The 26,279-nt window shown below is 38.4% G+C and overlaps 1 protein-coding gene across 1 annotated transcript in view; it reads left to right on the forward strand.

Annotated features, from left to right (window-relative positions):
• Nucleotides 1-26,279, forward strand: part of SCUBE1 (signal peptide, CUB domain, EGF-like 1) — a gene marked incomplete at its 5' end in the record, with an annotated part of 211,088 nt that overhangs the window by 141,889 nt on the left and 42,920 nt on the right. The window contains 2 exons of the mRNA XM_010002978.1: nt 536-652; nt 21,662-21,784. Of these exons, the coding sequence (XP_010001280.1) occupies nt 536-652; nt 21,662-21,784 (240 nt within the window). The remainder of the gene's footprint in view (nt 1-535; nt 653-21,661; nt 21,785-26,279) is intronic.

Raw genomic sequence — 26,279 nt, forward strand, 5'->3', positions numbered from 1 at the left:
ATATGTAGTTCATTTTCCATTAACTCTTTCTTAACTAAGGATTTTAAATTTTCAGTTCCAAGTCTAGCACTCTGCTTTGCTTTCTCCTGCTTTTTAAAGTTCATTATGCCTACAGCATCACTTAAAAAAATGAACCTTAAAAGGCTTTGGCTAGACAGTGACTGATACGAAACAGACTGAATGTTTGGTTCTGCTTTTAAAGGCGATCACTTTTTTCCTTTTTAAAATTGTTTCATATGTAATAACCCATCCTATTGTCTAAGACAGTCCAAAATCACTAACTAAATATAATAAATAAAACCACCAGTTTGGGGGAAGAAGGAAATCCTGACCTGCGGAAATGATTTACCAGTCAAAACCAGTACATGGGCCCTGACGACCTTGAGAGCTTGCTGCAGTTGGCTTGCTTAAACTCAGGTTGCTTTCACAACCGTTGTAATATTGCCCCAAAGAGTTTGTGCCTCTCCCCTCCCCCAGAACATTTCATTACACTCCCTTTCTCCCTCTCTCTCTCTCTTTCTCTTTCATTCTGCAGAAACATGTGCTGTCAATAACGGAGGCTGTGATCGGACTTGCAAAGACACCGCGACAGGGGTACGATGCAGTTGCCCAGTTGGATTCACCCTGCAGCCTGATGGGAAAACGTGCAAAGGTCAGCTTCTGTTTGCTTTGCAATGCATCATTTGCCTTCAGCAGTTCCAGTACAAGATGTAAATATTCAGTTATTTAATCAATACTTTTAAGTTGTGGCAATACTGGCACAGTGATTGCAATGTAGTTCATTAACTTTCTCCTTCCCTGATTTACCTATTTATTTACCTACTTCAATAATTTTTCTCTCTGTTTATTGGCATTTTATTACTGCAAGGAAATGAGATGCAGAGGTCAAAGCATTTCAAACTTACCAGAGATTTAGAGGAACAACTCTGGGCTGCAGAAAGCCTTCAGTTTCAAAGGATAGTTCTATACCCTTGTAAAACTTCAGTCACCTAATTGTGTCTGCATTTTTCCATTCAAAAAGCAAGTTAAAATTCTCAACCAATACTTTTTAACCTTCAGATAAGCGACTGGTTACGAAGAGAAGCCAAGCAAAAGATGCAGAGGTATTGCTCAAAAAGAACTGTCCATTTCTCCCGCTTCAAAACATATGTAGCCAGCTACAAAGGAAAACCAAAACAGCATTTACTGCTGCACAGGTCTAAACCATACAGCAGATGCTCAGATTTTGCTGTTCCAAAGGCAGCACAAGAACCTGAGCATCCTGTCCTTCATGAGTGTTTTAAAACTGAGGTCAGGGGAAGAAAGAGCAAAAGAGAGCATCTGATATCACTATCAACATCTGTTCTCAGTTAAGGAGACAGCAACAGTTCTCAAATATCCCTGCAGAATCACACTTAATGGCACATTTGGATACATGTTATTAGGACCAGGCCCTCCATCATCTGTTTTCCCATCTTCCTATGTATTTCTTTTGAGCTTTATTGCAAGAAACTTTGTGATGGACATCCAGGAGGACATTGCATATATTGTTGTCACAGGGAACAGTTTTTATTTCTCAGTGACTTAGCATAAGTTGACCTAACTTGCTAAGAAACTATTGGGACTTTTTTCCTTCAAAGTAACCAGAAATGTCAGAATATCCTCAGTCCAGGGCTAGATGTTACTTAAAATAGTAAAACCCACAAAAATAAACAGAAAATGTGTGGTTTCCTCTTGCTCCAGGCTGAAAAATCCCAGTGCTTGGGCATGATCCTGTTAATATTTATAGAAATAACAGTCCATTTGCCTGTTTATTTGAAAATAAAACATTTAAACTGCCATTGCACACAATGTTAATAGTTAAGGGTGAGCACACATAAAAAATTAGTCATTTTAGTTCAAGCCACATAAAAATAAATCTTCATTTTTACAGGCAGACTAGCTAAGCCATAGCAGAGCAGTAACAGTGATTCCACCAAGTGCTTAAAAAGGAGGCATTTTAATTCTGTAACATACACCTAGACTTGATCATAATGTTTATTATTGAAACTGCATCATGAAAAAAAATTTTAAAATTATTCTAAATTTAGAAGTTTGGCCATAGAACTAATATGAAACACTATTTATTTATATCAAGTCTGTAATTAGTGCTACAGACAAAATGAAATGTTAACTGATCCTCAAACCATATGCCCTAGCACGTTCACATTTTTTCTTTTCCCCTTTTTAATGAGGAAAAAATATAAGAAATAGAATCTCTATTTTTATGATGCTGCAGATTCTTTATTATTTTGTTAAAATAAGCAGCAACTTGAAATTAACTCATGGTTTAACAAACCAACCAGGCCATTTCTTTTGAACCTTTATTGTCATTTTAGGAAATACTCTTCATCATAAAATGGTAAAAATATATTATTTGCATTTAATATAATTGCAATTAATAATATTTATCTAATGTATGGTGCTGTGAGATTTCTGGTTTAGATTCTGCTTCCCTGAAGGTAAAGTAACTTCCCATTTAAATCTGTGCACAAAGGAACCTGCACTTAAGCTGAGCAGTGGAGCTTCTTCTATAACTTTTGCAGGCAGCTCTTAGTGAAGACTGCTTTCTAAAATTTACATCTTCTGAGTGCAAAAGTGACCATTTTGGTGGAGTAATATTGATGCTTTCCTGGCTTCTCTTGCTCATGTGTAAAGCCTGGAAAAGGCTGAGGTGGGGAAATGCAGTGTGCATATATTCTTTCCTCTGAATCCTGTAGGAAACAAAAGTGTAATCAATTCAGGTTTTCTCCTGTGATTTTTCTTCTCTTTACTCTTCTTGATTTGACTGGCCCACAGTTACTCCTTATATATATGGTTCATTGTTCGCTCTAGTAGCAACATTACATCTGTGTGGTAAGAGCAATGGATTATCTATTGCATGGCCTTTAAAGTATCTTCAGGGATCATGCAGCTGTCACATCCTGTCTTTCTTGGGCAGAGTTTTCAAGGCCATCAGATGTCACAGCTTCTCCAAATGAGGTTTTTCATAGGAACGACATTTTAGGAGAGGTTATATTTCTAAATAAGAAAAAATATATGCCGTTGTCTATTAAAGGAAAGTGAAGAGACAAGGCATGTGAAAAAAGCTGAGAGAAACTGGAGGAATAATTAATATATTAATTGAAAAATGCAATTGTGGGTTGAGCAAAAGCTTTAATATGTTTAGATTGAATTTAGCAAATAATGTTGACCATAAAGAATGTTTTTCTTGGGAAGTCTAAGATTTTTCAGTCCATTTTGGCATCGTCCTCTCTAAGACACTTCACATAGTGCAGCTACTATTTGAGACTATGTCATTGCTTAGATTCAAGAGGCTTAAATAAGACTCAAAGAAACTTCTGAACTTTTGAGTACTTGAAGGTGGAGATTTTGCAATTTATTAATTTGTAGTTCTAGCTCACTTGTAGGTGATTTCCTGAATAGTGCACTTCTACCCTACTGGTATTTTATGCAAATCTGTTGCCACTTTTATTTCTTATTTTTTTACAAGGAAAACAGGGAAATTGGAGAACTTTTTTATTTTAAAATTAATGAAATAAATAAAAATATTATTTTTCTAAATAAGTAAGAAATTTCTAGATGATTCTCTTAAAAAATCAAGACTAGTCTGTTCTAAGCATTCAACAGACATACAATAGGAAAAAGAGTTTACTGAAAATGTTCACAGGTTTCTGTTTAGTAGTTTGGAATGTCATTCATTGTTTAGTGTAGAAAAGTGGCAACTATACCTACAAAAGCAAAAAGGAGTTTTTTAAGAAAGAACATATGTAAACATGCTTTATTTGCCAAAAGGTGGAAAATTAGCCCCATTAAATGTAACTGAGAGTTCTACACTTTGTTTGCAAAATCGTATTTCTTGCTCTATTGTTCTGTCATAAAAGCTGAGATGGATTCAAATCACAGAGTACAGCACAAAGTCAGGATTGAAACTAGTATTTCTCCTGGTCTTTTCACAATGTATCAACAGGAATGCAATTTCCAAGTACTACAAGGGACCTACCTTCAGCAGTTTTGCATGTCGACCCCTTTCACAGGCTCAGTGGGAAATGACAGTTCATTGTACCTCCAAGAATCAAGCTCCTTTGTTAATGCAGAGTGCAGTCTGCTTTATATCAAAAGTCAATCAAAGAGGGGAAAAAATTGTTAGGGAGAAAGTTTTAACATGGAATATGTTCATGTAGCTGCATAGTCTGTAGGAAGTCTACTGTGGGAGAAAATTTTTATTTCTGGAAGCTGAAAAAGTCTTTTTTTACCTCAGATTCTTTCATAGAATCATAGAATCATGGAATGGTTTGGGTTGAGAGGGACCTTTAAAGGTCATCTGGTCCAACCCCCTCGCCCACAGCAACTTTCTCACTATATCACTTACCTGATCTTGTAGTGAAGTAGGAGTTCTGTGTCTTTTTAGAGGGACCTTCAGATGTATTAATGTTGACTGGGATAAAAATTCATTAGTCTTTTGCTGTTCTTTAAAAGTCAGTCTCAAACTCAAGTCTTCTCTCAGCTGGGTTTGCACACAAAGGAGAATGCTCCTTTTTTCCCTTCAGCTTTGCTATCAACTTGGCTCTTAATAAGCCAAACCACAGGGGCTTTTGTCAGCTACGAGAAGAGACACATCCCAGGCAGAAGGAGTTCCATATTCTCCATCTAATAAATGCTATTTAATTTCTCCTACCATTGCAACTGGGTGATCCCAGCTTGATGCAAATTTAATTTGATGCTGTCGATTATTGTGCTACACATAACAGAACAGTGTAGTTCATTTCCTTAAATGCCTACCAAGTCATCCCACAGAAATCAGCTGATACAGACAGAAAGGGAGCCAGAGGATTAAAAGACATTGTGACCCAGGATTGCTTATTGCTTCCTACCCACTTTTTAATATCCCCTGTATTCTATATGTCAGGGGTTCTGTGGTCCTCAGCTCCCTTGCTTTGGTTTCTGTGCATCCTTCCCGCTGTGTATCCTTTTCATGCATCCAGCCGTAATCTGCCCTCAGTGAGAAGATTGATCAGGTCAGCATTTTTATTATATTAGATACAACTTATGTAGAAGCAGGAGTCTCATTTGCAAAGAACTTATGAGGGTGAAGAAGAAGTGAAGTCTGACCATATTAGACTTAGTACAGATTTCTGAAGATTGTTTAAATCCAGCTGCCAAACTGGATCAAAAACCAAAGAAAGATCTAGTCTGCCTGAGGGCAGCTACAGAAGGATGGCAGACAAGCTGAGCAAGGGAGCATTCTTCTTCCAGAGCTTACAGTAGAGAAGGACTGGGGGTGACTCCAAAAGATACCTGAGAGAGACAGGGGCTTGCTTTGTGGCTTCTCTAAAAAAGTGAATTAGAGCAAGAGGAAGAGCCACAGGCTTCTGGCATGGCGTAAAAGGTAGGATCTTTTGTCTGATGTGCTCCATCTCTGCCTCAGGGATTTAACTGCCCCTGAGGCACTCTTGTGCCCCAGAATAGTGAAGCTTCCCGGCACCAGACACATAGACATAAAGGAACTGTGCAGAGCAAATATAATTTTTAAGCAGAGGAAGAGGAGCATTACTTGATTTCTAAAGGTTATGGAGCAAAATCCATAAACATCTATAAAGTGCCACCTAACTTCCCAATGCCCCATAGATGTTTCCTAATAGCAAGATGTGTATTACTTTGCTGACCTAACTTTCTATTTTTCATCATTTTCATAGGTAAGCTTGACAGTGGAATTTTGTGGGAGGCACAGTTCAGCTGAGCTGGAACATCAGTGGTTTTAATAGCAATATGATGTTACATTGATAATCTGCCACCAGCTCTGGCTAAATGCAGCAGTATTATTTAATGTGCACAAATAGATCTTTGCCCCAAGCTCAGGTGATCATGGTGGACATGTATTGAGGAGACAGAAAGGTCTCTGTACATCTCCACCTAGAGATGGGGCATTTTATTTATTGTGCAACACTAAGTAGCCCTTCTTAGCCCTCTGGCATATTGTTTAACTAGAGCAGTGTTACGCTGGGGTTATGTGGCTAGATGCTGTTTAGTCAAACATTTCTTCTTCCTGCTGTCTCATTGTCATGGTTACCCAGCAGTGTGGTGTGCTCTCTACTTCCTTGAAACAGGCCCCCATCCCTTTGCATTCAGATGCAGCAAAGAAATGTGGCACTTACATGCTTAAATACTTGACTGTGCTTCAGTGGGAGCATCAGAAATGCCTTAGGGCTGAACGATTTGCCCACTAACTCTGCTCTTTAACCTTGCTTATCATTAAGAAACCTAGAAGAGTAGGAGCATAAAAACTAATAAATTATTTCAGTCAAAGGAGCAAATAAAAGTTTATTGAAATAAAAGGGAATTTTTGCAGTGGCTTTATTAGGCTGACATAGTAAATACTCTTTTTTATCTTCCATAATTGCAGCCTATTACAGCAGGAAAATGCATTTCAGATTGGTTACGGATACAAAAAAGTGAAACTCTGAAAGTGAATTTCATTTTGAAAATGGAATTGTTTCTGTGAGGAGTTTGTTATGGAATGAGTTTCAGTGAAGCGAATTGTGTCGTGTTTTGTTAACTATGAACTGAGAAGTTTCATTAGATTAAACATTTAAAATTAATGTTTTACGTATGTTTGATACAAGAATATGACTCAGATGTTGAAGGGTTCCCTCTCTTTTCATTCAGAACACACTAACACTAAGTGAAAAACTCACAATGAACAGTTTAGCTGTCCAATTTGGCTTCATTTCCTGGCTACAGAATATCTGTGAACAGTTATGATTCCCTCCATCATTCTATTAGTCAAATTGCTTAAAATTTGTTTTAGGCTTTTTTTCTAAATTGGATTAAATTGACTAAAGCTTTTAGAATTGCATCTTGTCAGTCCCGATCAATTCACATGAAACTAAAAATGTTTCCTCTTTTTTTTAGAAAGGGGCACCAGAAAGAGATGCAGGTTATTTTTATTGTTTATCATTAGTAAGATGCAGTTGTTAATCTGATACGTCAATTATTAGCTTTCTTTAGTTATGATACTACCTTTGTTTGGCTGTGTCTGGTTAAGTATTAAGAGTACTATTTTTTTTTCACTGATTGCCCAAATGGGGAAGTTTTTGCAGCAGGAGGAACTACCTAGGATGAACTCAGGTTTTGTTTAGTTAGTATCTCTGACTCGCCTTATGTGACAGTAAAAGTTTGACAGTAAAATGTATCCCTGTGCAAGGTAACTTCTGTGAAATACATGCATCAGTCAAGTTTGCACCAAGGCAAATAGAACTAGTGTCACATACACCCACACTTTTCATATAACAAGTGTCTCAATGACTTCAGAATCAAGTCAATAGATTTGAAGCAGGTCTTCTGAACTAAGATTTGTCTCAGAGGCAAATGCAAGACAGGCACAAATTCAATCATGTGTATGAACTTCTATTTTTTTAGTTTAAGCACTGTTCTAGTTTTCTTCCTTAGCTCTGAAGAGACCTCCTTAAAAGTAGGAACCCTAATACAAAAAAGTTCTCCTCAATTAGATTGCTACAGAAAATTCCTAGGTTTCCGTTTAAGTGAGACCATCATTTTACCAAAGGTATACATGACTTTTTCCTAAGTGTATAAGAAGCATTAGAGAAAACATTACTAAAATAGCACGCTGAAAGGTAACCTAAGTTCCCTCCTGAAGTGTGTAACTTCCATTTAAAGGTGCACAGCCACAGGATTTACTTCTGCATAACTTTGAGGAATGTATTGCATTAGAATCACTAAGATACTGTGCTATAAAGCTTGAATTATGTTCCCTGTTAAATTGCTTCCCATACATCAGCATTTTAAATTAAAAGGAATTTAAATTCTCTCCTCAAGAGTTTAAACTTCTAGATGTTGCTTATAGAATCAACTTCTGTTCATAGCTGCTTGACTACTCCTACTTGAGATCCAGAGGCTGCTTTCTGTGTATCTCCCATTAGCAGTATCCTGTAGTGTGATGTCTGTGGTACTTCATGCAGTGCAAGGCATATTGGTGCCTGCTCTACATTGCATGGCATTGGTGTTGATAGGTGTTGTACTGGCACCTAGAGCAGGTCCTGGGACATGAAAAAACAGCTTTTCCCAGCTCACCTTTCTCACAGAATCACCAAGGCTCGAAAAGACCTTTAAGATCATCAAGTCCAGCCTATGCCCTAACACCACCACATCAGCTAGACCATGGCACTAAGTGCCACATCCAGCCTTTCCTTGAGTGCATCCAGGAATGGTGCCTCCACCACTTCCCTGAGAAGTCCATTCCAGTGTCTGATCACCCTCGCCATGAGGAAGGACTTCCTGATACCAACCTAAACCTCCCCTGGAGCAGCTTGAGGTCATATCCTCTTGTCTTGCTGCTAGTTACCTGGAAAGAGAGCCCAGCCCCCATCTCAAGCAACTTGAATATTTGTTTTGGGTTTTTTTAAAGACACGTGAAGAAGTCTGTTTAGCTTTCTCCACATTAGACACATACAGTTTTTGAGGAACATAAGCATTGTGAGCCATTAGCCATAATAATCCATTAGCATTTTCCAATGTTCTCTCAAAAAAAGGGAAAAAAAACCAACATACATGCAAATGTTGTGAAAGAATAAGCTCAAATGAGGTGAGTTGCTGGCATTTATCACCTCCAATGCAGTCAGAGTGCCACAGTACCAGCAAATGTCAGCATACATGTCAGTCACAAGATGACATGCAGGAGTGGGTTTCTGGAAAAGGACATCTGGCAATGCCAGGAAGCGCAAAGACCTGCTTGTTTTATTCTATTTTCTTCTGATTACATTTCCCTTGGTAATCACAGCACCTGAAATGGCCTTTTACTGCTGTGGTATATCTTTAAAATAATTCATGTAGTTAATAAACTAGTTGTACTCCTACATTGCTGCTTCATGCTAGAGTGACTTGGAGTACAGCACGTTAAATTTTCTTAACATTCTGCTGATACAGTGCTTCATATTCATGATTTGGTTTGGAAAGTAGCATATAGAAAATGATGACTTAGCCTCACTCTCAGTCAAAGGTACAGTGATGACTAGTTAGAGCAGCTTTTCATTTAAGCTAATAAGTAGCTTCTCTTTGCTTGCTGCACATAAATAAAGCTATCTGGGTTGAATTGCTCTGGGATATCCCAGAGCAGTAATATGCATATTGCTTAGAGTCTGTCAAAAGTAACTAAGGGAAAGACAGGATTAGTCTCTGTAGGCTTTAATTTACTATTTTGGTATCTCCACTGGAAAAATATGCAAAACTTTGCAAATGGAAACAGATTGAGATACACTAAATGCTTAGAGCCTCTATGAAGAAGCTGACCCAAACAAACAGAACATTTTAATCATGATTCCTGGGAGTGTCAAGTGATAGAAGGTTTTTATGTGATCAGCCAGATACACTTCAGGCTTTTAGGGGAAAATTTCTCAGACATTTCAGAAAATTGAATCCTTGTGCAATTTCAAGTCAAGAACCTCAGAAAAAAAGAGGTATTGAAAATTACTGGTTTAGTTTTAAAATAGAGGTTGTTATCCTCATGCCTCTGTATAGACTGCACCTTGTGTGACTCTTCCTTTGATCCCCACAGCCCATATTGCCCCTGCCAAGGATACTGAGCTAGAATGTCCACCCTCTCTTCGATGCATCAGCTCTCAGTGGTCATCAGCTTTGATTCTGGACCTTGTGCCTTTTACTTCTCTCAGGAGTCCCACCATGTCCCATTTCTTAGGCTATGGTCAGAAGAATAGGTGACCCCAAGGAAAAATAAGCGTGTCAGCCTTGGCCATTCCTGATGGGATTAGAGGTTTTACATCATATGACTAAGATACCTCCTGTTTGCACAAGCTTAAAGGTATGTGCATTGGGAAATAACATGGAACAGCTGGCACTCTCCGAACTCATATCCTATCACAATAACATGCTCGTAAGCACATGCAAATAGTCTAATCCCAGCCTAAAAGGTGTCCACTTCACTTGCCTTGAAAATATATCTGAACTGGAGTACCTGTTCCACTTCAGAGTACTGACCAGTGAAAAATAATATGACTCTTCTTGATCTTAACAGTAGAAACAAAATATAAGAAAAAAGTGGATGTGAATGAAGTCGTGCAAAGAGGCCTGTGCTCTCCTCTCCCATGTCAGTCAATGCAGCACAAAATTACAGTTCCTATGGGGTTTCCTTCTACCTTCTGTGTAACTCCCTCAGAAAAATGTCTTGCTCCAGAGGAATCATACTTAATTTTTATCAACAGCAGTTAGTAGCCCATTTGCCAAAGCTTATTCACAAGCTGTCTGGAGTCAGGGGGTAGAATTTTAGAAGTTAGTTGTTGAAGTATGTGTTGTCTTTTAACAACCCTTAAGTGTTTACTCAAGTGGTTTATTTTGAGCCATTCTTTCTCCCTGATTACTTTCTCCCTGCTTCTCATCTGTTTAAACCAAGAGTAAACTTCCCAATAGTAAAATCAAGATCGAGTTTTCATAGTGCATTATACAGCAACTTTGCTTCCATCAGACCCCTTACACAACTCTGTTTTCAAGCTGTAACAACTTACCAGTGTTTGTAACTAGAAATAAGTGCATGTTAAAATATAAACACAATTTGAGTTTGCCTTTCTGTACATGTAAGCAAAGAGCTATTAGAAAATAGAAGAGATTAGATATGATCACAAGCCACTACAGCCATGAATCAAAACAAAAAATACATTTGCCCCCTCCATGCTGAACACAAGGCAAGTACAGGTCTTGGGGACAAGGTCTGTCTTTTATCCTAAAAACAATAACAAATTAAATACAAAAACCTCTTCTATGTTCACATGCACAAATTCTGTGACACAGAATGGAGAATGGACAGAGGAACATCTTTGCCTTGCATGAGAAGTCAGCACCTAAATAAATTCATGAGCATGGGACTGATGTAAGGAATGATGTTAATGAAAATTTGGGTTCTCCAGTAACTAGACTAGTGCTTTAAGGAGAAACAAAAATAGTAATTTTCTACATATGTGATGCACAGATTAAATGTGCAATTAAATATTCAATTAGAATAGCTGAATTTTCTTTGAATTACCTTCTGACAAACAATTTCTAACCATTTTAGAGTGCTTCCACATATTTCAAGCATTGTGAGATCAAATGCCATTTTCAGGAAGCAAGCAGATACAGCTTTTTGGTAAAGGCAGATTTGTGTGAATCTCAAACTGCTCAAGTGATTTATGGAGACCAACAGATTTTCTGTGTAGATGTTGCAGCAGCAGCAAAGATTCTCCCTGTCTCTTAGTCTTCCTAACACTTTTCTTCTGACAAAATCCATATGATTAAGAAAATGGAAGTGTTTGTGCCAAAGGCAGACAGTGAGTGATTGAGGACTATGAAACAATAGATGCAGCCACCTAACTGAAGAAAAAAGTAATTAAAAAAAAATATTAAATGAGAGGAGAATGAGGACTTTTGTAATGAAAACAATGATCCTGTTCAGTGCTTGAGTACTGGCAGGTTTCTGAGAACACACACTTTGTAACCTCTTTGGAAAATACCAAGAAGATTGTATTATAGTACAACCCAGTAAATGCTTCTACAGGGAATTCTTTGGCAGATGAATCAACCATATGCATGGAATACACTGCAGAGATAACAGGTAGACCTGTAGTTGGTGAAAGAAGAAGATGCAAAGGACATTTTCTAAATTTATTTAACAAGAGTGACAAATGGAGGACTAAAGCCAAAAGGGAATATTAAGTAACAGAGAAAGTTTTGAGTTTGATTTTGTTTTGGAAGGACATGAGCAAGATGCAAGATGGTCTGTTTTGAGAAAAAGCCCTCATAAAGATCAGTATTGAGAGAGGGAAGACCAAGTAGCTGATGGAAGAGCAATGGTCAAGTTCAGCTTATCAGAAGAGCTGTTTGTTTAGAAGAGATGAGTAAGACTAGGAAATCAGGACAGAGCACAAGCTCCCAGGTAGCTACAAAAACATTTTCAAAGTAGCTCCCTAAATGTGGATTAAAGAAGCAAACATTAAGGCCTATCTGTGATAGCCTTATAGATGAGGCCACAGTCATTTTATGTCATTACATTGATGTTATCCAGTCTCAAGACAAAGAACAAATAAGATCAACCCGATGTGCAGGAAATGGCAACAGCATCTGGCAGGCAGCTGCAGCAGCTCAGCAGAAAGCTCTGCAACATGTCCAGTGAGGGGGCCATAGTCATCTGTCCCAGCTCTGTTTCAAGGCATGGTAAGACTGGGAGGTGACTAAGAATCAGGATTCTGTTTTTTTTCCCCACTTTTCTAAAGAAAAGAGGGAGTCAACTGTTGTCGGTGCAGAGGCAAATCTGGTGTGTGATAGCATGACAGAGCATCTGACTGAGGGGCAGAGGGAGGCAGAAAGAGAGAAGGATCAGTAGAGTTGGTAGTAAAACCAGAAGTGGTGGATGACGTGTTGCAGAGCCAGGAAGATGATGGCCACCAGCAGAAAATGTGTGGGTTTTGCAGGAGGAAAAGAGAGGTAGGTGGTAGGTGGCTGCAAGTGGTCAGAAACCTAGGGAGGGGATCAGAAAAGTGAGCAATTGGACACTGACTGATGGGGACATATCATAGAATCATAGAGTCCTAGGGGTTGGAAGGGACCTCGAAAGATCATCTAGTCCAACCCCCCTGCCAGAGCAGGGTCACCCAGAGCACATCACACAGGAATATGTTGACTGGGCATCAGACAGTGAATTTTGGGTATGTAGACGTGAATCCAGAGGGATCCAGACTTTCTAAGAAAGAATTGAAGATTCAGGCCACAGTGAAGAAAAATGAAAATATCAAACCATGGGATTTCTAAAAAACTGAGAAGAAATACGAATTTTAGATACAGGTGAAATTTGTCAGAAGGAAGAAAATGGAATGGAAGACAAAAAAAAAAGAGTGCGTGGAGAGCTGATTCCAAAAAATAAATCTGTGGATAACATCTGCCTGTTAACTGTTGCTGCAGATTTATCTACTCTAGAATGTGTGTGAAACTTTCTCTGCCCTGTCCCTATTTTTGGGAGGGGGAATTGCCATTTTTTTTAATTTATTTTTTTTTAGGTTAAAGACATACAATTCATTTGTCTGCTGTAGACTTGTTCATGACAGGCAAATATAATATAACAGATTATCTTCCATTAAAAAATTGCAGACTTGGGTCAGCTGCCATGTAACTCATTCAGTTTCATTCCCTCCCAAGGGTTCCATCTATCCCCACAAAATAAATTCATGTGTACTAAGTTGGGGTTTTTTCATGACTAGGCAATATCCCTGTTCCCTGGAAACTTGCAGTTGTTATTCATCTTTGTGAACCTCCCCTTTGAAAATGCCAAATCCTTTAAATTAATGCTTGGGAGGGTCATATTTTGCATTTCAGTTGTTGAAAAGACCTTGCATTTATTCAACAATATAAAGCTCCCTGAGGATCAGCCACCACAGTTTATTATGTAAAAGTGTGCTGTGCTTTCTGTAATTTGGGGGTTGACTGCTCACATAATCATAGCTGCCAACATTCAAAACTTGACAGTATTTTTTTCATCCTTATATTACTGCTTTCTCATCATAAAATACAGTTTGATATTTATATGGCTAGATCTTGCCCTCATTGAAGTATTTTGTTTTCTCAGGTACAGAACTGATGCCCAATTGGTTGAAGTAATGTCTTCAAAAAGTTTTGTGGAGTTTATTTTTAATTACCAGCTAATTTTCTGTGATTCACTATCAGCTAGGAGGTATTGGAATTATCATGAGCTAATTGCATACAGCTGGCCTTTTCATCAGGAGCAGCTTTATCATAGGAAGCTAGTATGGTTTCTGTGAGATTTTAGAGTGAGCATCAGTATCTTTAGCTGTCCTTAATACCAGTTTTGTTTTAAATTTTATTTCATTAAATTCAAATTAATTTTAAAAAATAAATTAAAGATTTTAGAAGCAAATTGAGATTCTTGAAACTAAGCACATGGGTTCCACGAGCTGGTAGCAATTCCAAGAGGGGAAATGAAAACAACTATGGGTAGAGGTAAGTTGAGTTAATATGATAAGTCTAGAGTTTATTATTTCTTGGTCCAAAAGTGCACAGCTTTCTCACTTCCCCCTGTGCTCTTCATGGAAAAAATTAATACTGTAAGAGCAAGGCCTTTTTGTTTTGTTTTGTTGGGGTTTTTTTATGAGACCTAGCAGAGAGAAGATGTCCAGGGATGTCAGCTCCCCACTTTTTTCCGATTTATATTTTAAGAGACACTGAAATAGCTCCTTTATTGTTGCCATTGGGTATAACCTTCAGCAACTGAGTCTCGGCTCCTCCTGCATAAAAGGCAGAAATATTAAACATAGAATTATCATGGTTATAGTGGCTATGTGAATAATTAAGGTAGATAAAGAGCCAGCCCAATGTATTTGCACAGTTCTGAGCCACCATTTTAACCACATACTTCAGGTCTGCATGTACTTACGTGGTCATCTGAGTTTCCCAGAGTATGATGTACTGGACTTTTCCACATGCTTTGTAAAATGGAGAGATGTTTTTTGTTGTCTTCATTACAGATGGGATTGTTAACTGTGCACTTATTTCTTCTTCTCCAGGGTTTTATTAAAAAAGCATTGTGATTGATAAAATGGTATAGTTGGAGAAAAAAATAACTTTCGTTTCTGGGGTTCCTGTGGCTTCTCTTTTTGTTGGTGGGGGAAAGTAGTTTCTGCAATTAGCTTAGCCTATCAGCCTAGAAAGTAAAAGAATCTTATCAGTCTATTTCTTTATGTCTCCAGTCCTCTTCACATTCTGGTGTCACAGCCTAAGACAGCTTGCACTGTTTGGACTCCTAGCATTGCACTAACATGTTTTTAAGTTTAAAAAAGAATTTAGTGTTCAGCAAAAATATTAAATGAAAATCCTTTCTTTTCACATTAGATTTAGTAAATCCCTTCCCTTTCACAAATGAGAAATCAGGACCTAAACTATTCTGACAGCTTTTCTAAATTTCCAAGCTTTTTGTGCTTTATAAATCTAATTAACTGTAATAAGAAAATAATAGGACATAATGTTTATTTTACGAGGTGATTGATCTCTTGGCAGCCTGGCAGACTCTTTTATTGATTGGTTGGTGGATAATGTCAGAGTGGATATGTCCTGGAGGAGAATAGCTGACACCTAAATCCATATGTGACAGATTACCATCTGGGTTGGAAGACAAGTTTCTTCGTGAAATTGCAAAGATAACAGGTGAAAATGGAGAAAGTGACATGAGGGAAATGTGTTGAAACCTGCCTCAACCTTTCCATGCTCTAGGAGCATTTACACAAAGCTCTCTCTTTTGTGGGCAACCTGTTTTCAGGATGAGGGAGATTAAATTTTAATTACACTCATTCCTGTCTGCCCAGTCAAGTTTAATTCTATTAATTAGGAAAATGCCTTGCCCCACAACCTAGCCATAAAGCTAATTAAACAGAGAACTTTCATTTGCTACTTAGTGAAACTTCAGTTCAGTAGTGATTATCATGCAATCATACATTACAGTTAATTAGCACTGTGGTAGGGAAAATGAGGATGTCGATGAAGTGCAAAACTCAAATTAGAGGTGCTGTAATACAAGCCTTATTTAATTTTGTAGCTATCTGATGCAGGGAAATCACAGGCTGCCCTACCTGCCTCAGTTTCACATTTCTTAAAGGAGAATTAAACTTCTCTCTCCAGCAGAAGTGTGTAGGTTTAATGTAATGAAGCTGATAAGATGCTGGCCTTTGAAATTCTCCAATAGAAGTCATTGCATAAATGGAATTATTCCTGCCTGAAACACGGAAAGCATGTCGGAGGCAATGAACTGTGCAGTCACAAGCAGAGTGGTGTAACATCACGTGTACTTTAGAAAGCCAGCCATACACTTCTGCACATAATCACAAAATCTTCCAGGACAAAAGGCTACGTGGAACGTGCTGCAGTATCAAACCTTTCAGAAGCCTAGATCACAAATCAAAAGTAACTACAATTTGACTAAGAATTTTGACAGTGAATTACTTTGATTCATAGTGCTTTGTTCAATTGTAAGAATTCTTTATCAAGTACTGGTCCTCACAATATCGAGTTATAATTACCAATGCCCCATTAAACAGATAAAGTAAATCAGAGGAGTGTTACAACTTGCCCCAAATTCTAGATAAACCCATTATAAAACTGGAACTAAAACTTCTAACTCCCAGTAAAATACCAGAAAATGGCTGCCTCAGTGTTTTCTGGAGGGTAGACCAAAGCCTAAGTTCTTTGATTTATTTTTTTTCACGGTGGCACTGAATGCATTGAGTCTGAGGATGTTAAATAATCTTTATACCTCAGGAAAATATCCCCGGAATGCATTATTTAAGACACTGTGGGAACTGTTATTCAGAGCATTAACAGTATAGCCTGGTAAGTTATGCTTACATTATCCTGAATTATTCAATAGATTTTAAGTTTTGTTGCAAAGTGACAGGCAAATATTACAATAATTGCAGTCTGAGCATTGGTGCCTTTGGTACTATTTGTAATGTAGAGCAACATGTAGAACAATATGTGTATTCTGCAATTCTGTGCTGACTGACACAGTGTCTAGGCAAGGTAGTTTGCAGGGTTGTGCACTGGGCTTGGATTCAAGTGTGTATGAGTTTGTTTGTTTGTCTGTGCCTCTATTTCCCCACCTCTGACACAGGATTAAAAAGTTTTGTGGCTGCTTTATAAAGCACTTTGTGGTCTGCATTCATCAGGGAACTAATACTTGGGTCAACAAGGCAGCAGTAGTTATAAGGTTGAGGGGACAATGGTGACTTGCAGAAGCATGAGAAAAGAGAAGGAAAGCAAAGCAAAGGGAAATTACGAACACAGGGAATAAAAGGGAACTACCAGACTAGCCCACTTTGCAGGTAGTGTGTCTATACTGGTGTCCACTATATGCTGGTAATAGCATTCTTAATCCTAAGAGGCTGTCATTAATCAAAACAAGAAGGGTATGAAGTTTCCAAAATCATTTTAGGTTGAAGTGGAAGTAAATTATTTTCCCAGAGCTAGGTAACATTTTAAAACTGCAAAGGATTAGGCAGACACAGTCAGTTCAAATATTTGTCCAGCCGTTGAAAGGAGAAGCCTCACTTCCGCCTGTGAGGAGGCTTTGGAAATCTACATATCCATCATTGTTCAGCAGCTAAGTGAAGGTTGCATGTTGATTACCCTTTCAGTTGCCTTTAAGCAGCTTATGGGAAATGTTAAATTCTAAGCTGCCTAAAATCACTGCTTTTAAATTTGTTCTCTGAGTCATATGCAGCAAGGCAAATCCTTGTGCGTTTATATGCACATATGTGCACATGTGTGCATGCGTGCACCCTGGTCAGAACCAGGTCCTTCCTGACATGAATTATGCTGAGCAGAGCTTTAAAAGGTACAGGTGGAACAAGAGTAGTCATTCCCATTAATCTTCAGTAGAACATGATAAGAAAAATAACGGACTGCTTGTTTCATCTAGTTAAATTGTGGTATGCGACGTATCACAAGGCCTCTGAGTTTCTGTTCCTTTATTTGATATTAAAAAGCTTTATTAATAGCTGATTCCATGCCTCCCTCCTATTTTGAGGTCCTCAGAAGACTGATGATAAACATTTATTTCACAAATATTTATTTCTCGTTGTTCTGAAGTTCCCACCCCTTCCATTCTTCTGAAATTAGGTTTTGAGCATCCAAAAGAATATGAAGAGCTTTGTGAAATAACTACAAAGAAAGGGCATTTTAAAAGAGCACTTGAAAGTATGTACCAAAACTGTGACTTATCAGCAAATGCCACAAGGCTCTAGGGTCACATAAGCAGATCCAGAGGGTAGTCATGCTTGATGCCAGGGCTTTGCTAGTGGGTTTTGCCTGGACTTACATTTAACAATGCAAAGATGACAGTGAGACACAGATGCTGTTTGTGGATAGCAAGATGACCCAGGGTTTCTTTCTGGATTCAGACAGGCCCACAGCTTTTGTGATGGTGTTGCTGAGTTTCATCTCCAGACTAATACTTATATTTGGTATTTTTTCCTCAAAATATTATAACTTTAAAGAAGGTTTTAGCTACCTTCGTGTGAATCATATGTTTGCTTTTTTTTTTTGTTTTGTTTTTTTTTAATTGCATGAGGAAAGGGGAATGAAGCATCCTCAGGGCTAATGGGAGGCTTAAATGCTTAGTTGTCTGTTAAGCCAGACTTTCAACTTATGTTGTCGACTACTACATTATAATGCTTCTGTGGTTTTTCATTCATCTGTATTTTCCATTTCTGCATCTGTCCCATTTGTCTTGGGCACATCAGTTGGTATTTGCAGCAGATTGGCAGCTTGTATGAGCAAGGTGTCATTTAACAATATTGAGTTCCTGCAGCAAGAGAAATCCTTTGCGATTTCTTTGCTAATGCACTGAAAGCCCATAAGACCTCCTAGTCCAAAATGACCAGCACATTGTCTGAACACTGATCATCAGGGCATTTTACATAGAACTCCCTGTGGAGAAATACTGTTCTTAATATACCTTTGCATTCCTGGGGACACAGGGAAGCAGAGCACTGTGGAAAGTTTCAGCCATTCTTCTGCAACGCTGTGTCATGAGTTGAAAAGGAGCCACTTGAGAACTATGTTTGAAGACACCACATTTGTGACTTCTCTACCGACAGTCCCAATAATAGTATGGGAAGATGTGATGAAGTAATTTCAGAGCTGGTAGAAATGGTTTCCACTGTGTTTTCTTTCCCAACATGATAAAAAGACATGCATACTCTCTGTGAAGTTCACAACAGGCACTTAACAAAGTTGGGTACCAATCAGCTTAAAGATGAATGGGGCCTCACCTTCTCACACAGTGGAATAATTTATTTTCACATGACTCATAACTTAAATTATTTATAGCTATGGAAAGAAAAATAGTGGGGGTATAGGCTTGGTGCAATTTCTGTGAACCAGTTAGACATTATATGGTTGGATACTGCTCTCTTTCAAGTGAAATGCAGCAATGCACTGCTCTCCATAGAGTGAAATAATTTTTGCATGCCTTGTCAGTCTTGCTATGGCCATGGAAAGAAATACAGGGAAAGCAGAGACATTGGTGCTGTTTGTGTTATTTAGAATGTTTTTGCAGCTAACAGTTTTGACCTCTGTTCTGTTTTGATGGTCCTGGTTTCAAAAGGCCACGTCATCTTTTCCAGCTAGAAGAAATGAATAAATACTTTCTTTTCCTGTGGAATCTCCCAGGTTTTACGCAGATCCTGGTTCAGGATTATTCTAAAGAATTGCTGGTGTAAAACTGATATGCTGCATTGTCAGTGGAATTACAATGATTAACAGCTTCAAATCTACCCTCTGAGGCCAGGAGGCTTTCATTTTTGTCCCTTATGGTTATCAGAGACCCTGAAAAGAAAGTTAGTGAGACTGGAATTTGGAATTTAACATGTGAAATCCAGGGGCCATCGTTTAAAACATCAATCCTTACTTCTGAATGGTGTTTGACAGGCTGCAAGTAATTTCTGCTTCAAGCAGTCTCAGGCGCAGAGTAGCCCAAAGGTCATGTTCTTATCATGGGTAAAAGAGATCATCTTCATGATGGATGACTTCTCTGTGTGCTTATGATGCATAACGTATTAGTAATTTTAATTCAGAACTCCATTTCTCCAACAGTTTTCTCAGGACAAGCTGAACTATAGTTGGGTACACCTGTGCTGTGCAAAAGGATGGGACTGTTCTGGTAATACATCATAAGACCTGCAACACAGTCCTAGTTGTACATACTGGAGCTGGGAATAATCAACAAGTTCTAAAAATGGAAATATCAGCCTGCAACAAGTCCTGTGTTTTCACTGCTGATCTTGACCTGTGCTGGTGATCACAGCTGAAACCAAGTGGGTTGCTGCCTCATGGGATTATGTAGAGCAGTGTGTTATTTAGCATATTTATCAAGCTGGGAGCCTAAGGTTATCTGTTGTCAGCTGGCTTCATTTCCAAAATGGAGGCCCACAGATAGCAAGCACAACTCCTGGTTTCAGATAATTTTGAGACCTTTGTTACCTGAGACACAAAGATTTGAGCTGGTCTTGTGCAAAGCACTGGGGGTGTAATACCACCACAGCTGCTACCTCCCTTTCTACCCTCATGTTTTCATAGGGCTGAATGCAAAAGCCAGTCCTCTGCAGAACCAGACACAAAAGTAATAAGCAGTGGTATTAGTTCAGAGGGTCTCAGAGCAAATTTGCTTTCTCTTTGCCACAAATGCAACTCATAACCAGACCTTTATAACAGTACATATTGTTGTTGCTTATTTGAGTAGTACATTGTCCTGAGCCTATTTTTGACAATGTCAGTGCAGCAAAGTACCATTTAGAAAAACAGTGCTGAATTTGCCTCTCAGCTATTAGAATTTCTAGATTTGCCTCCTCACTTCTCTTGCTGCTGTTTATATTTTACATGCAGAAACGTGGTAAGAGCCATACTACCATCCCATGGAAGTAATCATGTTTTAAAAAAAGAATTCATGACATCTGCTAAAAGTCATCCTAAATTCAAATCATTTTAAAATGTGCCCTTCATTCACCAGCATCGTGCTGTCTTTGATAGATTTCCATCTCTGGATATTAGTTCTTTTTGGCATTTTGCAAGATCTGCTTTTTAAATGGCCAGCTATTACCTCAAAGTTTTGGAGCTGTTATAGCAAGAGGCTTTCAATAGGAAGCATCGCTCTCCACTCAGTTTTCTGAAAGACCTTGTTTTCATTTCCAGAACTGGGCAGCGAAAGGTCTGTGACATACTACTTCTTCACAATATGCATCCTTAAAAAGAGCTACTTTGTGGCACTGTTTGGGGGGGGGAGAGAGGTGGGAAGAAGTACTTTTTTCCTCTTTCAAATAAACATGGATTTCAAATAAACATTTGATAAATGAGGGAGGATAGAAAGATGCCCTATATTTCAAATGAGGTTCTGTGACCTATTATATACTTACTCCACAAGCTTTCATGGGATGGACCAGGGACTGATCATTCCAGTTCTTCAACACTTTTGGGAGGAGTTATAAGATGGAGGGAAGTAGAATCACCAGTCTGAAATTCAGAACAGAGATCTTATCAGGTTCATCAATGCACCTTGTAATCATTATTTGAGGTAAAAGCCATTGATCCCATTCTTCTTACGTATATAAGGCTTTCAAGTAAAGCCAATAGTTACTTTGTTTCCAGAACAACTGAAGAAGGAACATTTCACATGCACTTGCAGTCACTCTTCTATTATTATACCAAATCAAAAAAGTTAGACATGTAAAAATGAGTATTCACTGACACTGTGTTCATAACAGACATACTAGCATATAATGTCAATTCCAAACAAATACACATTTTTTTTACATATGGATAAGAGAAGTGTTTTGCATCAAAGTGGCTCAGCTTGGGTCATCTGGTAGTTCCAGTTCTGAGAGAAATGCCCTGTCTCTAGAACAACTCAGCCCAAAGCTCTTTGGTAAGTCTTGAAATAAAGGTTTGGAAAGGGATACCTCTGACCAGCCTGACTCCTAACAAGAGACAGCAGCCTTTCTGGGAATCTGAGTAAACTCCTACACTTTTGCTTCCAACAACGGAACTGCTATAGTGAAGTAAATTTTTGCCTGTTCATTCTTTACAGACATTGATGAGTGCTTGGTAAACAATGGTGGCTGTGACCATTTTTGCCGAAACACAGTTGGCAGCTTTGAGTGCAGCTGTCAGAAAGGCTATAAACTGCTCACAGATGAAAGGACCTGCCAAGGTAAGACTTCATTTATTTTATTCTTTGTATAGTGAGGATGTTATTTTCAGTGGATTTTGTTGTGGTTTTTTGTTTTTTTTTTAAATTATGTCATTTGTACCACAGTTTTTAATTGTACTGTGATAGAAAATAACATCAGAAAAGACCTACCAAATTTCCATTTTCTGAAGTAGGTTTAGAAGATTTTGGGGAATGTCTTGTTACAGTGTTTTTAGTAGCAGGAATGCCAGTGTCTTGCTGAAGTGGGAAAACCCATGTGGTGTAGTGGAAGAGGCTCAGGAAAAGAGCCTTATGTTCAAATCCTCTAATTTGCTATGGTCTTAATGCGATAAATTAGAGTAATTTATTGGAATACATGATTTGCAACACATGAACTGAAAAAAAGTCTGATTTGTAAGCTCACTTTTGCAAATCAGAATCTGTTTGTGGAGGGATAATGAATGTGTTTTGTGAAAATTCAAATGAGGTGTGTGTTATATTGTTTGTGTCATGATTTGTTATCTAAGCCATAGATAACAGTTATATATCCTATAAACAAGTGCATCACCATTTCCAACTTAAGTACTAATCATGTACCTTTGGAGAAATGATGCTTTAAGCATTTGAGCTTTGTAACTTTTCTCTTTAAAAGCCTCCTAGAAAAGGCTAGAAAGATGAGTATGCATTAGCAGAGAGAGAAGGGGCAGAAGGATGTATTCAATTACAATTTTGTGCAGGAGCTGCCTTTTTATTAATACATCATTATTTGCATCAGTTTTCTGCATGTAAAAGTTAAGAGGTCCAAAACAGCAGTAGTATTTTAGAGCTTTTTTGCTCATCAACAAAAAAGAAAGTCTGAAGATACATATGTCATTAAAAAATCTTCCTGTGCATCTCATTGATAATACTATCGTCTGAGAAGGCTGCTCCACCCTGACTGTATGATTAGACATAAAGGAGTCATTGCAAGCTTGGATTCAAGCTGGGACAGGATGGGAAGACCTGAGAATGGCACAGTTAGTGCTACATGACTAGGCAGAAATAATGTTGTAGGATCATGTCAGACAATAAGTGGTCAGGTTTTGATGTACCTGCTAAAAATAGGGACAAAACTAAAATTTAAAAATTAATGTTCCCTTCACGATGTATCTAGAGATAGCTAGGAATACTTTCTGGTTCATGAATTTCATGTGTTGTGACATCCTCTCACTGTGGTATGACTGAAGTCATAGTCATTACACCAGTGAAAAACTCTAGAGAAAGTCAAGCCCCACTTTCTTGTTAGATAAGAGCTGGTACAAAATTTGTTTCTTCATTATGCAAAATCTTAGTAATAGGCTTTGAAAGCTACCTATAAATAATCAGATCTCTATTGTGATAATGGGAAACTAGAAGCAGCTTTGTAAATGTTGCTAAGCTGATTTTTGTTTCTTTGTGTGCCTGGGCTACCAAATGAGTAAGTCTCTGGTAACAGTGCATACCATGCAAGGAATGAAGCAGCAGCTGATCTTCTTTGTTGTGACTGGACATAGAAATACAAACATGATCTGGCTCTCCTACCTTCTCCATTATCAATGAGCAAGGGCAGCCACTCAGTCTGCCTCTCCGTGGTACTTTGACTGTAGGTATTCTGTTGCTGTAACAGATAGGTAAGTGCAAGCCCAGAGAATATTTGGGCTGGAGAAGTTCCTTCAGTCCCAGAAGCACTGGTTCTTCATACTGTGAAATGGGGAAGACAAAGTTATTTCCTGTTTGAAGTTTGAGGTATTTGAGCCTCAGACTGATTACAGCAAACATGGTATGGTGCCTGCTTTGTAGCAGGAGCATTGTGATAATTTAGTTCCTGTCCAGTGCTTGAGGTGATAACTGGTGACTGCTGCAGTCAGTAGGCCTGCTACTAAAGAAAGAAGGGAAGTGAATATAGGTCAAGAAATAATTCATGTATGAATTGCCTGTGTTTTGCTGCTTCTTCTGCAATGAGAATATAGTTAGTGGAAGTTGTTAAAGTTACTAATGTCAGATCTGACAGAAAAATGTGGTTTGGGGTTAGTGACTCTGCTGGAATATAAATAAATCATCTGCAGGGGTTTTTTTTGGTAACAGCCAGTCAACACTGACCACAGAACATTATTGAGAGATTCAGGGAAATTTATTTTGGGCATATTAGTCTTTCCAATGTGTGAAATAGAAAAGTGTAATTTGTATTTTAAAAGATGCTGTTGTTGATTTTACATCTGTTGTTTTGATTCATAATAGAGTTTGTATGACTTGCATTCTTGCTGTCAACATCACCTTTCTCCTGTGGCTTTAATTTTTTAAATAAAGATTTCTTTCAGTTATGAATCAACATGTTTACCAAATACTTATTTAGGACCTTAGAAGTCTACATTGTTTGCGGCTGAGTCCTGTTTAGTTCAGGTGGCTTTCCTAGTGAACACGGAGTTCACCTCCAAGTGAGTTCGTAAAGGAGGAGATTCTGCTAACCTTAGGTAAAATGCCCATGGGAACAGCTGCTAAGCTTGCCCCTTTATGGCCTGCAGAATCTCTGTATGTCTGTGGATTGTATCTGATCCACATGAAAGAATCGGTGAAGTAGAACAAAGTCACATAGCTACAGTTCATGTTAGCAACGTTTCTCCAACTTCTGAAAAGTACAAGTAAGCTGTTTCTGTGTAAATTTCTGTGTAAAATTCTGAGGTTGTCCCACCTCACCTAATTTCCTTGGTTGTTCTTTCATTGTAGGCCTCAGAGGCGACTTTAAGATTGCAGGGAAATTGTATTAAAGTCTCAGACTTTGTTCTGGTTGTTTGCAGAGCTCCCACCCCATCATACCAAGTGCCTTACACACACTCATTCTCCCTGTGAAGATGAAAGTATTTCTTTCTCAGTTTTTCAGGCAGGAAGGGTGAAGCCAAATATAGCAGCTTGCCTAAGATGACACATATGAATGCCTGGGCAGGCTGGAGAATAAAGCACCAGTTTTTGTGGATCTGTCCTCTGTGAATCTGCCTATTACAAGAGATTTTTTATTTTTTTTTTCTCCTGTGTTTGTGCTCACACCCTGATATCAAAATTTATCAATTTTTAGGAACTCCAAAGCTTGCTGCTCATTTGGTGCCACTGGATAGTCAGCCTGTATGTAGGCTGCTTGTGTAAGCAGTCCTTGCATGTGTAAAGGGCATTAAAATATTCTGTATTTGTCTGTTTACAGCTAAACCATTATTACCCCTGGCTGCAAAGAAAACCATTGTCAATCACAGATTACTTCATCTAGGGAGTGGTTCTCACGCTGTGGCTCCTTGTTAGACAAGGAGAATGTGAAGGTTTCCCTTCCTTTCCCCTCCCCTGCATTCCAGCCATTTAAAAGGGAACTTTTTTGTAACCCAGAAGGTGAAGAATCTACATTGCCCTCCCAGTGATATTGTGGAGACTGATACTGCTTTCCCAGAGTCTCTGTTTTCACACAAACTTAAAAATAGATTTTTCTCTCCTTTGACAGGGAAATCAGTGTATGCCAATACCAAACCCGTCTATTGTGTATTATTTTAACAGAACCCTTAAATCTAAGGTATTGTAAATTCTTTGATGCAGGAAGAAATTATTGGATCTCTTAGTATAAACCTAGGAAAAGAGGCCTGCATCTCCTTTGAACATGTAATACAAATAACATAGCTATATTAATAGCAAGGAGAGCTCTTATTTGTAACCTTTTCAGTAATTAACAGCAGGGCAACAACTCAGATTAGTTTCAGAACCACATCACCCACAAAACAGCAAGAAAGACTGTTAAAAGTTCCAATTAATATCTGTAAGTGCAGACATAATTACGTTAATCCTCAGCCAGTATGAGTTTTTAAGCCAGTTAACTTAATTACTTACTCAGTTTCTGTTTGTTGTACAGTGATCTCAAAAAAAATTTCAACAATAAGTGCTCTCTCTATTCCAGTCAAGGTCAGGCTTCATTAAGCACCCAGAAGAATATGTGAAGTTCTGTCATAAATAGTTTTTTCTTCCTGCTGTAGGAATTGTCTTTTACAAAGCAAGACACGGGGAGACAACACACAGATTTGTTTTAACACAGGTAGTGGCAGAGTTGGAAAGATGAGTTACATTCAGACAGTAAGTGCTTTTAGTAGGAACATCCAGTGATCAACATGTCACACTTTGGTCTGGTAAATCTACACTCTTGCCCTCTTCTCCTCTCCACCTCTGTCAAAAATAGCCACAAATCCTCCTGCATTGGGGGATTTCAACTTTTGCAGAGGACAATTTAAGTTATTTGTGTCATTCCAGTCCACTTATATCCTCCAAAGCAAGTTTAAGTGGGGCTTGGTGGCTACTGGAGCTCACAGACATCATGTTCAGCCGAGATGAAGTCTGCCTAAGTAGCCTTTTAACTAGCCCTTTGAATTGTTACAGCCACTCTGGGGCACATGGGATACCTGCATAGGCCATTTACAGGTGTTTTGGGACTTCTTTAAAGCCACGTGCTCACACTCAGTAGGTGACAGCATTT

This window comes from Chaetura pelagica, unplaced genomic scaffold, assembly GCF_000747805.2.
Source record: "Chaetura pelagica isolate M959 unplaced genomic scaffold, ChaPel_1.0 scaffold117, whole genome shotgun sequence".
Taxonomy (NCBI): Eukaryota; Metazoa; Chordata; class Aves; order Apodiformes; family Apodidae; genus Chaetura; species Chaetura pelagica.